This window comes from Cibotium barometz, chromosome 3, assembly GCF_041138505.1.
Source record: "Cibotium barometz isolate CiBa-2024 chromosome 3, ASM4113850v1, whole genome shotgun sequence".
Taxonomy (NCBI): Eukaryota; Viridiplantae; Streptophyta; class Polypodiopsida; order Cyatheales; family Cibotiaceae; genus Cibotium; species Cibotium barometz.
Window position 1 is genome coordinate 26,954,179 of NC_141048.1, and position 14,079 is coordinate 26,968,257.

At 43.6% G+C, this 14,079-nt stretch overlaps 1 protein-coding gene across 1 annotated transcript in view; it reads left to right on the forward strand.

Moving 5' to 3' along the window:
* The window catches only part of LOC147639889 (FtsJ-like methyltransferase family protein), a 79,968-nt gene extending 66,487 nt beyond the window's left edge, over positions 1–13,481 (forward strand). The window contains exons 9-10 of the mRNA XM_086775048.1: positions 11,981–12,247; positions 12,367–13,481. Of these exons, the coding sequence (XP_086631174.1) occupies positions 11,981–12,247; positions 12,367–13,377 (1,278 nt within the window). The 3' untranslated portion in view covers positions 13,378–13,481. The remainder of the gene's footprint in view (positions 1–11,980; positions 12,248–12,366) is intronic.
* Positions 13,482–14,079: the final 598 nt, after the last annotated feature.

A 14,079-nucleotide genomic window follows, 5' to 3' on the forward strand; every position in this document is an offset into this window, starting at 1 on the left:
GCACTGCCTTATCTACTACAGAGGCCGAGTATATTGCAGCCACAGAGGCTTGCAAGGAGGCATTATGGCTATCTCGGTTAGTGGTTGATTTGGGCTATACAGGGGATATTCCATTGTTGCATTGTGACAGTCAGAGTGCCATTCAGTTGGCAAAGAACCCTGTTTTTCATGCAAAGACGAAGCATGTGGATGTGAAGTATCACTTCATTAGAGAGGTGATAGAGAACAAGCAAATTCAGCTTGTTGAGATTCATACGGATGACAACCCGGCTGATCTGTTGACGAAGAGTTTGCCTCCGGAGCGGTTTGCTCATTGCAGACACTTGATGGGCATTGGATGAGGCCAGTTTCAGCCTTGATATGGCCTTGTATATTATCATGTACATGCTGATTTTTTCTTTTCCTTTACTTAAGGGCACTTTGCCTTTAAGTGGGAGGTTGTTGGGGTAAAGGCACTATGCCCACCCTTATAGTGTGTACAAGCCCATAAGTTATAGTACATAGTACACTTAGTACTTTTAATGTACTAAGTGCACTATGTGTACTAGTGCAATATACATGTGTGATAGGGGAGTCACACACTCATGCCTTTCATGAGTTGACTTATCCCCACATCTCTCTCTCTCTCTCCCCCTTGCTTCTCTGTGTATGTCTCCCATGAATGAACTCTAACCTAACCCTAATTTCAGGTTTCTCCCCATCAGCGAGTTTCTAAGGCTCAGTTATGATCAATATTTACCACCTGTCACATGCCACATAACCATCCATGTCAGCAGACAATTTCACACGCACGGCTCACGGGCGGGTGTCCCCTTACTTGAAACTACACATTGGTCAAGTAAGTTTGAAAACAACATGCAAGTTCAATTTGGAGGCAAGCACATAAAGATGCTATGCAATGCAACATTGGTATGGACAATCCCCGTTTATGAGACTATACCAAAATAGACGTGTTCCAAGCAAGTACACGAGATACCAGGCCCATTGGAAAACCAAATATCCAGGCATTTTCGGGCATGTATACAAATTGGCATATACACAATGCTTTTCATGTGAGTCGCTTTCGCAAGTATGTAGGGCCAGAGCCCAATTAGCTGGTCATTGAGGATCCACCACAAGTGAAAGAGCTTGAGGAGATTTTGCAACCAGAACAGATTGTGTATCACAAGGAACCCAAGCTTACTGCAGGCAAAGTTGTCGAGCGTTACTTTGTGAAGTTCAAGAACTATCTTCTCATCGATGCTAAATGGGTAGATGAAGAGTTCTTTAGAGATTGCCCGCACTTGCTTTAGACGTATTTGGATGCTTTTCAATTGCGCACAACTATTTAGAAGCGAGGGTAGATATCTCCATTTGGCCACCCAACTGGTCCACCCGTGCTTTCTCATTATATATATACATTGGTAGTTGCATATGCCGAGGATTGATGCCACTCATGTGATACTGTGGATTTGGCTTCTTTTGGGACTTGTGCGCAATGCCAATCTGAAAGCCACTTCATTGATCTTCTTGATCACTTGAAAAGGCCCATAGTACTTGGTTGCAAGTTTAGGGTATGCACCCTCTTTCGTGGGCCAAATTTGATCCCAAATCGAGTTTGTGCAAATTCCTTGGTTATAGCTCTCAATCCAAAGCTTACGGATTATGGGATCTGGAGACGAAGTCCTTAGTGATTTCCTATGATGTTCACTTTGTTGAACCTTCATGCGATGATTCCCGGTCTCACCCCGACCTTACCATAGAGGCTCCTCATGCTCATCCTCCTACTTCTTCCTCTTCTTCCTTGGCATCCCCACCCCCCTTAGCTTCTCCACCCCAAGTGTCTCCGCCCTCAGCTTCTCCTACTACTCCTGTGTCTGTGACGGAGGATTGTCCCTAGGCTTCCGTGGTGGCTGGAAGCCACTGTTTGTGACTCTCATCTCTCAGATGTTGATCTTCATTAGCTTACAGCTTCATCATTCCTATAACCTCACCTTGATGAGTAAAGTGATGCAATCATATGGGCCTCCTATAGCTAAAGAGGCTCTTGCTCTTCCTGCGTGGCGGGCAGTCATGGAGGTCAATATTGATTCCATTGAAAGGAATCATACATGGGAGCTTTTGGACCAAGTTTCATGCCAATGGTTCTCTGGACAAACACACAGCCAGATTGGTTGCAAAGGGGTGTTCTAAAATTGAGGGTATCGACTATGAGGAAACTTTTGCCCCTACAGCCAGATACACCACTATCCGGATAGTTCTTGCTCTCTTCACTCATCCTCATTGGTTGGTTTATCAGATGGATGTCAAGTCTACCTTTCTCAATGGCGACTTGCATGAGGAGGTCTATCAGAATCTTGATGGCGTTTTCCTAGCCAATACAGATATCTACAACAGCTCGTGGAGACATTTGGGATGACAGAGTGCTGTCCTCTTTCATGTTCGATGGATCCTACCTCCAAGCTTTCCCAAGAAGATTCTACTGGAGGCTTCTGGATTCTCTTATTCACTCGAGTTATACCAAGCTCGACATTTCTTAGTGTCAGTGTTTTTAGTCAGTTCTCTCCCACTCCTCAACCTTCTCATTGGCAGGCGGCTCTCAAGGTTCTTCGATACTTATGTGGTACCTTGGACTATGGTCTCTCTTTCAGAGGAGGCATTGAGCTTGTTGGATACTCTGATGCTGATTGGGCATGTGATTAGAATACCAAGCGGTCCACTTCTTGTCATTGCTTCACTTTAGGTTCTGGCCTCATTTCTTGGCAATCCAACTAGTAGTATACAGTCTCAATTTCTTCTACTGAGGCCGAGTACCTGGCCTATTTGGATACTTACTGTGAGTTGTTATGGTTGATGTAGATACGGAGTAATCTTGATGTTCTTTCGGACCCGTTTGTTTGCATTCTCACACACAGCCAGAGTGCCTTGACGTTGGCTCAAACTTCATCTTTTCATGGTAGGACCAAACACATTGAGGTGCATTTTCACTTTGTTCGTGAGTTGGTAGTTGATGGGCATCATTTCTCTGGAGTATTGTCCCTCTCAAGACAACTGTAACGTGCAACGGAATTATGCGTAGATAAAGGATCGTGTCACACAAAGTCTCACATCCACTGAAGGGCCCCCTCCTATTGTTAGGAGTATTTGCTTTTATTACTTTGAAGAGAATGACTGTATGACTGGCTTGGGACTGTAGATAACTTGAAAGACCAAGAGTCGGGTTGAACTGAACACGGCTGTAGAAGCACCGATGTGTCCAATCTCAATGCCAATGCACTCTTCCAAGGGAATGTAGTGTCATGTGCACAGTGTGTATCTACCGTGTGCTACACGCACACAAGACTAGCTTCGAGGTTTGGGGAAGCTTGGAGCTAGGTAGGTTGATTGGCGAGTTGAGTTAGGGATAGACTAACGGGCGGGCACCCAAGTATGGACGGGCGGGCGTCCAAGTGTGGACGCCCGATGACCGGCCAAGAGCCTTTAAAAGGGTAGCCAAGGTTAGTCATTAGTTCATAGAGTCTCGCGTGTCTTTGTGAGAGCTCTATGGTCAGGAGCTTGGAACTAGTGCAGACGTGCACCTGCTTTATGCAATCGAGGCCGGCAGCAGTCTTGAGGCCCGCGAGGTAGCTTCGTGGCGGTATGGGACGTCACGAGGTAGAGATTGGTTGGTACGTCCATCTAGTTAGCTCAGCTCCTGGCTCGGTGGAGACAACCAAGACTCGTGGGCTTGGCCACAGCTGTCAAGGTTGGGAGGTGAGTTAGGCCTGCACCTCCTTCACGTTTGCTTGGTTTGTTTGCAGGTTTCGAGTCTTGTACCAGGAGCGTTCTACGAGGTGATCCTATGGGGATTTGACAGTGGTATCAGAGCAAGCCTCGAGAACGAGCAAGTCGGTAGGTAGAGAAGAAGAGGTCAAAGAAAAGTATGAGTTCGAGAAGATTGCTGTTTTTCTGTGCAGACTGCTGTTTTTTCAAATGCAGCATGTTTCTTTGCATCGTAAGAACCTGTGATGGGGATTTTGGTCTTGTAAGGGTTGTTTTGCTTTGCAAGAAGAAGGGATGTGTTTTTTTTTTCCAACTGTGTGAACAGTTTGAGAAAGAGAGAGAAGTAGTGAAAAGCATGTCGGCTGTATATATGTAAGCGAGAGAGAGAGAGAGAAGTTGCGATGGTTGTTGATGACTGTGTGGCGCCTGAGTGACTGCGCAGTCCACGTAAGCGAAGAAGGCAGGCGAACAAGCAGGACTGTCGCACGCTGGCGGGCTGGCTCAGGCAGGCAGGGCGCACAGGTGGCCCTCCTGTCCGTGCACGCAGGTGGTTGGTACACGCAGCCAGACATGCAGGCCGGCGGGTGGTAGGCAGGCGGCGCTAAGGATGCTGCAGAAAAACGCGAAAAGGACAGTTGTTGGGTGGAGTTTTTTTGATAAGTTTAGCTTTCGTAAAAAAAAAAAAAACCTCTAAGCCTTGCTTTCTTTTTTTTTTTGGAACCTTAGCTAAAGGGTTTAAAAAACCCACGCCTTGCTTTATGGGTGTTTTTGTTTTAAAGAATATATATATATATATATATATATATATATATATATATATATAAAACACAAAAGCAAAAGCTAAGTAAGCTTTTGGGGAAGCCTATAAATTCTCCTCCACACATCTCTCAAGCTCTAAAGCTCTCTAGCACTCTTCTTTGTGCAAGATCAAACTTTTCTCTCATCTTATTCTCTTCGAGATGTCAACCCAAGAATCCAAGTTGGAGCCCATTCTCGAACGTGAAGACCTACCGGCTATGGAAGCCACCGATGGCGATCTTTTCGACGATTTTGTTTCAAAATCTGATTTCCAAGAGTTTAAAGTTGCTTTCGAAGCTTCTGTCTCAGAACGTCAAGCACAAGTCGCCGCGCAGATGCAGGCTTTACAGAACTCTATCTCTTTGTTGACTACTACCCTACCTACTCTTTCGGGTATGGATACTTTGGCATCTGCTTTAGGCCCCAATATTACTTCGGAACAGTTTGGGGGCGAGAAAAAGCACCGTACCAAGGAGATACTGGACACTTGGCTACATAAGTGGTAGGTCCATTTTCAGTTTCATCCATATGACGATGGTAAAAAGATCCAATTAGCAGCAGGTTTCCTCTCAGACAAAGCTTGGCTTTGGTGGAAAGAACTCAAACCTAAACCAACGACTTGAACACAGTTTGAAGAAGTCTTCAAGAAAGAATTTCTCAAGAAAGAGGATGACTATGATATTGTCGCCCAATTTGCTAGTTTGACCATGATCTCGCAGAATCTCACTTATGAGGTCCGTCTCTAGAAATTTAGGGACTTGCAGATGAAAGCTACGAAGATGAATTCCACCACTCTTTTGGGTTTCTTCGTAGCTGATTTACCCGACTTGTACCTTTTACAGGTTAAAAACAACAAATGCAAAACTTTGGACGAGGCCATTCATTCCGCTCGTATCTATGATGATACAATAGTTTCTTCTAAATCTAAACCCGTGACTGAGCAAGGGAACAAGCACAAAAGAAAGTTCTCCGCACCGATGGCTAGTACGACAGAAGGAAAGTCTTCGGACCAACCTTCGAAGAATTCTACTTTGATCCTAGCAAAGAAAAAACGTCTACTCAAGGCTTTGAAGCTCAAGAAGGAGGGACGTTGCTTCATCTACGAAGAAAAAGGACATAAGCGTAACGAGTGTCCGAAGCAGAAGGGTGCAAAGACCAATGCAGGACCCAAGCCAAAGGTAGCTAACCAGTCGTCTTTGACAGGTACGTCAGGTACTGTACTTTCTCACCCTAGTTCATGTTGTGAGTGTATATTCAACTCTAAAGTTTTTAGATTGCATGATCTTCGCTGAGTTTATGGCGAAGTGAATGGCTATAGAATACATATTCTTTTGGATCCTGGCAGCTCACACAACTTTGTTAATTACAAACTTGTGCAAAAATTGGGTCTTGACACAGCACCTAGCGATCATATCTATGAGGTACGCCTACCTGCGGGTCGGCAGGTATGGGTTCAAAAGGTGGAGACGCTACCGATCCGGATTCAGGACTACGAAGATCCTCTGGAATGCTATATTATGCATCTAGAGCATGTAGACTTGTTATTAGGGATTGAGTGGTTTAAGACTCTTCAAGTCTAGATAGATTGGTCTAGTCATACTTTTTCTTTTGAACATAGGAACACCCGGTATTGTATCTTAGGTGATTGTATACAACCCTCTCAGGGATCTCTTGTAAATACAGTTGATTTTGGAAATATAATGGATTCTTCTTTGTATAATGCTTTCCATTGTGTCTTGATTCCACTTTCTTCATTTCTCATACCTACTATGGATGTTAATGAATTAAGTTTGTTTGAAAGTAAAGAATTAAAGAAGATATTTGATTTGTTTCAAGATGTATTTCCTAAGGAACTGCCATCAGGCTTACCACCTGAAAGGGCGATAGATCATCATATTGACCTGGTCCCTGGTGCTCACCCTGTTAGTATTCCACCTTACAGGATGAGCCAAGCTGAGGAAGATGAGTTGGCCAAACAACTTGAAGATTATTTGAGGATGGACTAGATCCGTCCAAGTAAATCACCTTAGGGTGCACCTGTGTTACTCGGGAGAAAGAAGGACAACACGTGGAGAATGTGTATAGATTACAAGAGATAGATCAAGCTGACAATTAAGAACCGTTATCCTCTCCCTAGATCAGATGACCTGATTGACCGGTTAGACGGAAGCGAAGTATTTCACAAAGATAGATTTACGTACTAGCTATCACCAGATACGTATTCATGAAAAACATGTCGAAAGAACTGCCTTTTGGACTAGGTATGGCCATTACGAGTTTCTCGTATTACCTTTTGGGTTAACCAATACTCTAGTCACTTTCCATCAAATGATGAACAATCTTTCTCGTGAATATTTGAAAAAATTTGTGGTTGTGTTCCTGGATGATATTTGGATATATAGTCGTACTCTTGAGGATCACGTTAGACACCTCACGATTGTCTTAACTATTTTAAGACAGAATCGACTATATGCTAAATTAAGTAAATGTGAGTTTTTCATGACAGACATCATTTACTAGAGACACAAGATCACTAGAGAGGGGTTCAGCATTGACTATGACCGAGTTCAGAAGGTTCTGGGCTTGGCCTATACCACAGATAGTGAAACAACTTCATTCTTTTCTCGGTTTTATTGTTTTTCTTCGGAAATTTGTGCGGGAGTACTCTCAGGTCACACTACCGATGACCGACTTGTTGAAAGGTCGTGGACGTAAGTCGAATCAGCCTATCACTTGGAATAACGATCTGGATATGGCCTTCAGACTTTTGAAAGATAAAGTCAAGGAAGCACCTATCTTAGCATTACCCGATTCTAGTCGGCCTTATGTTCTTGAAACTGTTGCCAGTGACTATGCAATCGGGGCTGCTCTATTTCAAGATGATAGACCTATTGCTTTCGAGAGTAAGAAGCTAGACAACACCCAATTTCGTTGGCCAACCCTTGAGAAGGAGCTTTATGCTGTCATTCACGCTCTCAAGGTTTGGAGACATTATTTATATGGCTCTAAGTTTGTGGTATTGACTGACCATCAGTCAATCAAATACGTGTGTGATGCAAATGATTTGAGAGGAAGGAAAGCTCGATGGGCTGAGTTAATGTAAGTCGTTATCGAAAGGGATCCATGAATAGTATCGCAGATGTGCTTAGTTGAATTAGAGAGGTGAATACTTTGTCGTTCACCGAAATTTCTACTGACTTATTTCAGTCATTGAGAGGGCTTTGCAGGATTGATAGTTATTTTAGTCCATTTTGGCAGAAGATCCAGGACGGGAGCTCATTGATTGACCAAGACTCAATAACTGAGCAGCCTACCATTCAGGCTGCAGGAGGCCAATGGATGATTCGGAATGGTTTACTATTTCGTAATGACAAAATTTGTGTACAACAGATCTCGGACATTAGGTCCAAGATTCATAAGGAGTGTCACGAGACGACGCTCCTTCTGTTGGACACCCTGGGGTACACAGGACATTATCGTTAGTAAAATACACTTTTCATTGGCCAAAGATGAAAGGGTATGTAGAAGATTATGTTCTCAAGTGTCAAGTTTGTCAAGCAAATAAAGCTGAACGCTTTAGACAGGCTGGGTTGTTGCATCCTTTGCAAATCCTAGGTAATAAATGGGAAAGTATTTCCATGGATTTTATTATTGGATTGCCACGAACATGTCAAGGCCACGATTCTATTCGGGTTGTGGTGGATCGCTTGAGAAAAATGGCTAGATTTTCATCGACACGGAAGACCATTACAACTATGCAATTAGCAAGGCAGTTTATCGAGCAATTGTTTAGACTGTATGGGTTACTGCAGCACATAGTGAGTGATAGGGACTCTAAGTTTACAAGTGACTTTTGGAGGCTTGTTTTTGAGAAGTTGGAAACAACTTTGAATTTGAGTTCCTCATATCATCCTCAATCTGATGGCCAGACGGAAAGAGTTAATCAGATTTTGGAGAATATGCTTTGTGCATATGTCTCCAAAAGACAGAGTTCATGGGAGGATTATCTTCCTATGTTAGAATTTGCATATAATAGTACTAAGCATACGAGTACAAGTTTTAGTCCTTTCATGCTTATGTATGGTTTTCAACCTAGATCACCTGTTACAGTTGGATTTTTAGGACTTCAGCATGATGCAGCACGTAATTTTTTGCAAGATATGGAAGAAATGTTACAAGTTGCGAAGGAATCTATTAGAAGTGCTGAAGACAGAGAGACAGATTTTATTCTAATAGACATCGTTCACCCAGAGAGTTCTCTGAAGGAACGATGGTGTATTTGCGAGCTCCGAAAGATTCCGAGACTTTACGGACAGGTCGATCTCCGAAATTATCCCCTAGATACTGTGGACCATTTCGTATTACACGATGGATTGGTTCAGTCGTATATGAATTTGATTTGCCTTCTCATGTGAAAGTTCATCCTGTATTTCATGTCAGTAGTTTTAAGGAAGTACTGGGTGGAACAGACCAGTTAGTTACTCCTCAAGAAATTATAGATGTCGAGGGCATGACATTTGTTCCACACGAACCTGAAAAGATTCTTGGATTTCGTGAAAGACGATTGCGTAATACACTTATAAGGGAATACAAGATCAAGTTGAAGGATCGTGTTGAGGAGGACGCTACATGCGAGACATTGACTACCCTTAAGAGGGATTACCCTGGCTTTCTAGTGAGCTCAGGAGTGAGCTCTTAGAGGAAGGGGAGTATGTCATGTGCAGAGTGTGTATCTACCTTGTGCTACACGCACACAAGACTAGCTTCGAGGTTTGGGGAAGCTTGGAGCTAGGCAGGCTGATTGGCGAGCTGAGTTAGGGATAGACTAACGGGCGGGCATCTAAGTATGGACGGGCAGGCGCCCAAGTGTGGACGCCCGATGACCGGCCAAGAGCCTATAAAAGGGTAGCCAAGGTTAGTCATTAGTTCATAGAGTCTCGCGTGTCTTTGTGAGAGCTCTATGGTCAAGAGCTTGGTTCTAGTGCAGACGTACACTTGCTTTATGCAGCTGAGGCCGGCAGTAGCCTTGAGGCCCGCGAGGGCAGCTTCGTGGCGGTGTGGGGCGTCACGAGGTAGAGATTGGTCGGTACGTCCATCTAGTTAGCTCAACTCGTGGCTCGGTGGGGACAACCAAGACTTGTGGGCTTGCCCACGGCTGTCAAGGTTGGGAGGTGAGTTAGGCTTGCACCCCCTTCACATTTGCTTGGTTTGTTTGCAAATTGCAGGTTTCGAGTCTTTTACCAGGAGCGTTCTACGAGGTGATCCTATGGGGTTTTGACATGTAGGAAGTTTGCAAACTGTGGCTGAGAGATGGGCTGCTTTGGGACTGTTCTAGGTTGTGAATATGCACTATGAATGAATGAACAAGCTGCGTTTACCTTCACCTGATGGCTGGAGCAAACGATGCAGTGAATGTATGCTGAATTCTGCTTTAGGCTCAAAACGCAAGGGGCTGAAGCGTTATCTCCTTGGCTGAATGCTGGATGATGCGTTTGTTGATGATGAATGCCTATATGCTCAAGCGATGATGCTCCCAAGTGATGAGGACTGAATCGGTTATCTTTGATTGATGAGACATGATGGAATGAAGCAAAGCGATGCTATTTATATGAGTTTGATGTTCGGTCGGCTGGCTACAGAGCTGGCCGACTGCATGCCTAAAGCTACATGACTAGATATCATGTGATAAATGCTGAATATAATGATAATAATGCTGAAATAATGCTCATAAATATGGTAAAAATGTGGAATAATGCTGAATAATATTCTAAGGCTTCAGCAATGGTGTATATGCATATGGGATGAATGCTATGCAAATGCAGAATGCTTTCTAATGCAAACCCTAAGGTTTCTACTGACTCTACATGCATGAATGATTCTCTCCAAGTGGGTTAAGGGACTTGACTGATTGACTGACACTCTTAAGGCCTCATGAGGAATGACCTATGTAGCTCGTGCCTGACATATCCTGGATTGAGGATTACAATGGGGCCCCGGCATACGACATTTTCATGTCCTAAAGGGTCCTATTGTTGAACAATGAAGCACTGATGATGAGCCATCTTGTCACCATGCACTACAGTGCAGAGTGCATGTGACAACAACCTAGCTGACCTCCTCACTAAACCTCTTCCTCCAGATTCTATTGATTAGCTCTTGACCCGTAGTCGGTCCACGTGGAGTTGAGAGGAGATGTTGGACTCTGTTCATCTCCAGCATTTATCCCATTTATTGCAGCATATTTATTTGATGTATTTTACTTAGTCATGGGTATTTTTCCCACATTCTTAGGCATTTTTTTCAGTTGTAGGTATTTTCACAAGTCGTGGATTTCTTCTACTGGCCGACTTGGCTATTTGTGTTATATATAAGAACATGATTTTTGCCATTTAATTCATTCATCATTTTGCTCTAAGTGTTGGATCATTGTTGGCGGCTCCAAGTCTCTCCTTTGCTTCTGCTTGCTACCTTCAATTCTGTCACTATCTACTGATGCATAAAAATGACTTGCTGATTCGCTTCTTCTGTGTTGATCCAGATGCCTTGGTTGCTGTTGCCCTTGGTCTTGGTTCCCTAGTCCTTGGTCTTGGCTTGGAAACCTCTATATGTGAATGCTTATGAATGACCGTTGAACTGCCTTTATATAGGAAAGCGATAGCAAGTTGTATTCAGGTCAGCCAGTGCACCTGAATACAACTATTGGTCCATGTCTTGGGCACCTCCAGACACCTATTGGGCTCCCAAAACTGCCCAAATCAGGCCATACTCTGCCTAGAAAGCTGCTGCAAATAGGAAGCATGTCCACATGGCACTCACATGGGTGATGCACGTGACAATTAGCGTGTTTTTGTGTTTGCTTGTCTTCCGCCACTCATATCTTTTTTAATGTAGTCGTAGCACTAGTAGCGCTACACATCCAGTCAGGCCATTTAGGTAGCTGGTTAAGGCACATTCAAAACGGTTTGAATCTTTAAATTAAGAGGAGACCTCTATTCCAATGGCTAGAATGATTATGGTAGTGCACATTCCTGGCTCTTCCAGCCATGGGAAGATGGCTTGTGAACTTCAGATCAACAAGGACTTAAAAGGAGGTTTACATGGAGCAGCTTGAAGGGTTTGCATAGCTTGGTTTGTAGTCAAGGTATGTGAGTTGTGTGAAAGGAATACAACACGTTGGAGCTTTGTACTACTGAATCGATGTTTATTGTGTGAATGTGTGTGTTGTGTTTGCACAGGACCTATGTGGGTGGGTGATTGTGTGCATGTGGGACCTTGATGTGTGCAGGCATTTCTCACTTCAGTATTGCTGAACAAATAAAATTTAGAGGATTTGGGGATGTCTGTGTGAGTGAGTGTGTGTGTGTAGAGAGAGAGAGAGAGAGAGAGAGAGAGAGAGAGAGAGAGAGAGAGAGAGAGAAAGAAAACAGCCTCAATGTTCCAGGGCAAGAAGGATTTAGAAGCAGTGGAGTCTGCAGGATCTTCGGATGAAGAGGACAGCGAAACTGAATTTCTGAATGGTACTTCTTCAGTAAAGGAATCAAAGCCTGATGACAGTGACCTTGATTCTGATACAGAAAAACAGAGATATGATGCAGAACTTGAAGAATACTTGGAGCGTGCATATCAACGGTACAGAAAAGCAACAGATGGGAGTACCAAGCGTAGAAAGAGGGCGAAACTGACTAATGCTGGCAAGGAACTGTGGCAGGTAAGTTGCTGTGGTCTGCCTGTGGCCCTGTTTGTGTCAACCATAATGATGTTTTCATGCTCGTCTGCTGTGCTTTTCTGCAAGATATTGTGACTTACTGTGCACACTGTTTGTCACAGGAAGATGAGGTTCCAGAAACAATTTCAAGGGCAGGAGAGGATTTGTCTAGTGATGAAGCTGCTGAAATTGATAATGTGTCTAACCCTTTGGTTATGCCTCTAGCTGTTGATGATAAACCCTCAAGGGAGCAGCTTGCAAGGCAATGGTTCAGTCAGGATGTTTTTGCAGGATTTGAGGCAGCAAATGTTGAGAATGGCGATGATCTTGGAAAATCTAAATCAAAAAAGAGTTTTTCCAGTAAAAAATTAGGAAATGAATCAGTGCAGGCACCCATAGCCACAAAAACTGCTGCTCAGGAAGACTTTGAAGTGGTTCCTGTGGAGGCGAGTGGATCTGATTCATCTTCAGATGATGAAGTTTATGACACGGATTCAAAGGCTGAGATCTTAGCATATGCCAAGAAGATGCTTCGCAAGAAGAGCAGGGAGGATATACTGGATGATGGATATAACAGATACACATTCAATGATGAAGGGCTACCTGATTGGTTTGTTGATGATGAGAAGAGACACTCCCAACTGATCAAGCCTGTCACAAAGGATGAGGTTGAAGCCATGAAAGCTCAGTTCCGTGCCATCAATACACGGCCTGTCAAGAAAGTTGCCGAAGCGAAGGCTCGGAAAAAACGAAGGGCTTTAAAGAAGCTGGAGGGTATTAAGCCAAAGGTGAGTGCAATAGCGGACCAACCAGATATATCTGCTCATTCTAAAAAGAAAATGATGGAGAGGTTGTATAAGAAAGCTACCTCCACCAATAGACCGAAGAAGGAGCTGGTAGTGGCAAAAAAAGGTATGGGGACTAATGTTCGGAAAGGTAAAACCATAGTAGATCGCAGGATGAAAAAGGACAAAAGATCACATGGTGCAGGTAAGCCTGGTAGAAAGGGTATCCCTGCTCTAGCAAAGAAACAAAAGAAGGGGAAGACCTTCAATCAAGGTAAGCAAAGAGGCGGCAAGGCTGGCAAGGGCAAGGCGGGCAAGGGCAAGGCAGGCAAGGGCAAAGTATTCTAGGGTCATATGACCAACCTGGCATTGTTAATGAGAAACATTGGGACATTTTGAGCATGTTAAGCCATGTCAATTTCTATCATAAGGTTTCCTTTGCGGGTATAAAATTAGGTCTCATTGTGTATGCTTGGCATAAGGTTGCATATTGAGTGTTAAATGTCTGGCTAAAGCATAGTCCCATGTTTTTTGAAAAGTGTGACCTACCTTGTGAACTACTGAAATATTAGGGATAATATTATTTTCAGGACTGTAAGCTTGGCATAAGGTTGCATGTTGAGTGTTAAATGTCTGGCTAAAGCATAGTCCCATGTTTTTTGAAAAGTGTGACCTACCTTGTGAACTACTGAAATATTAGGGATAATATTGTTTTCAGGACTGTAAGCTTTACTAGTGAAGCCAAGCTAAGGCATCTCTTGGTTTTCATACAAAAGTTGGGAGTGAAAATTCTGCTTTCGGAAATGTCTCTCCCCTCAATTCAATGTTCACATAATGGGCTACTTTAATGATACCAAATTCGCCCAATGGAAGCAGCTGTACAAAGAACCCTTTTGCATGAGTTTGAAAATGATCGATTGGGATTTTAATTCGTTGCCCGAAAATCATAGTATACAACGGGAACTAAAGGTTCCACAACACCCCAAATTCTCCTTCAGGTGCTTCAAGTGAGGTACTGGGCAAAAAGTGGTGCAAAAAATCCACTTGCAC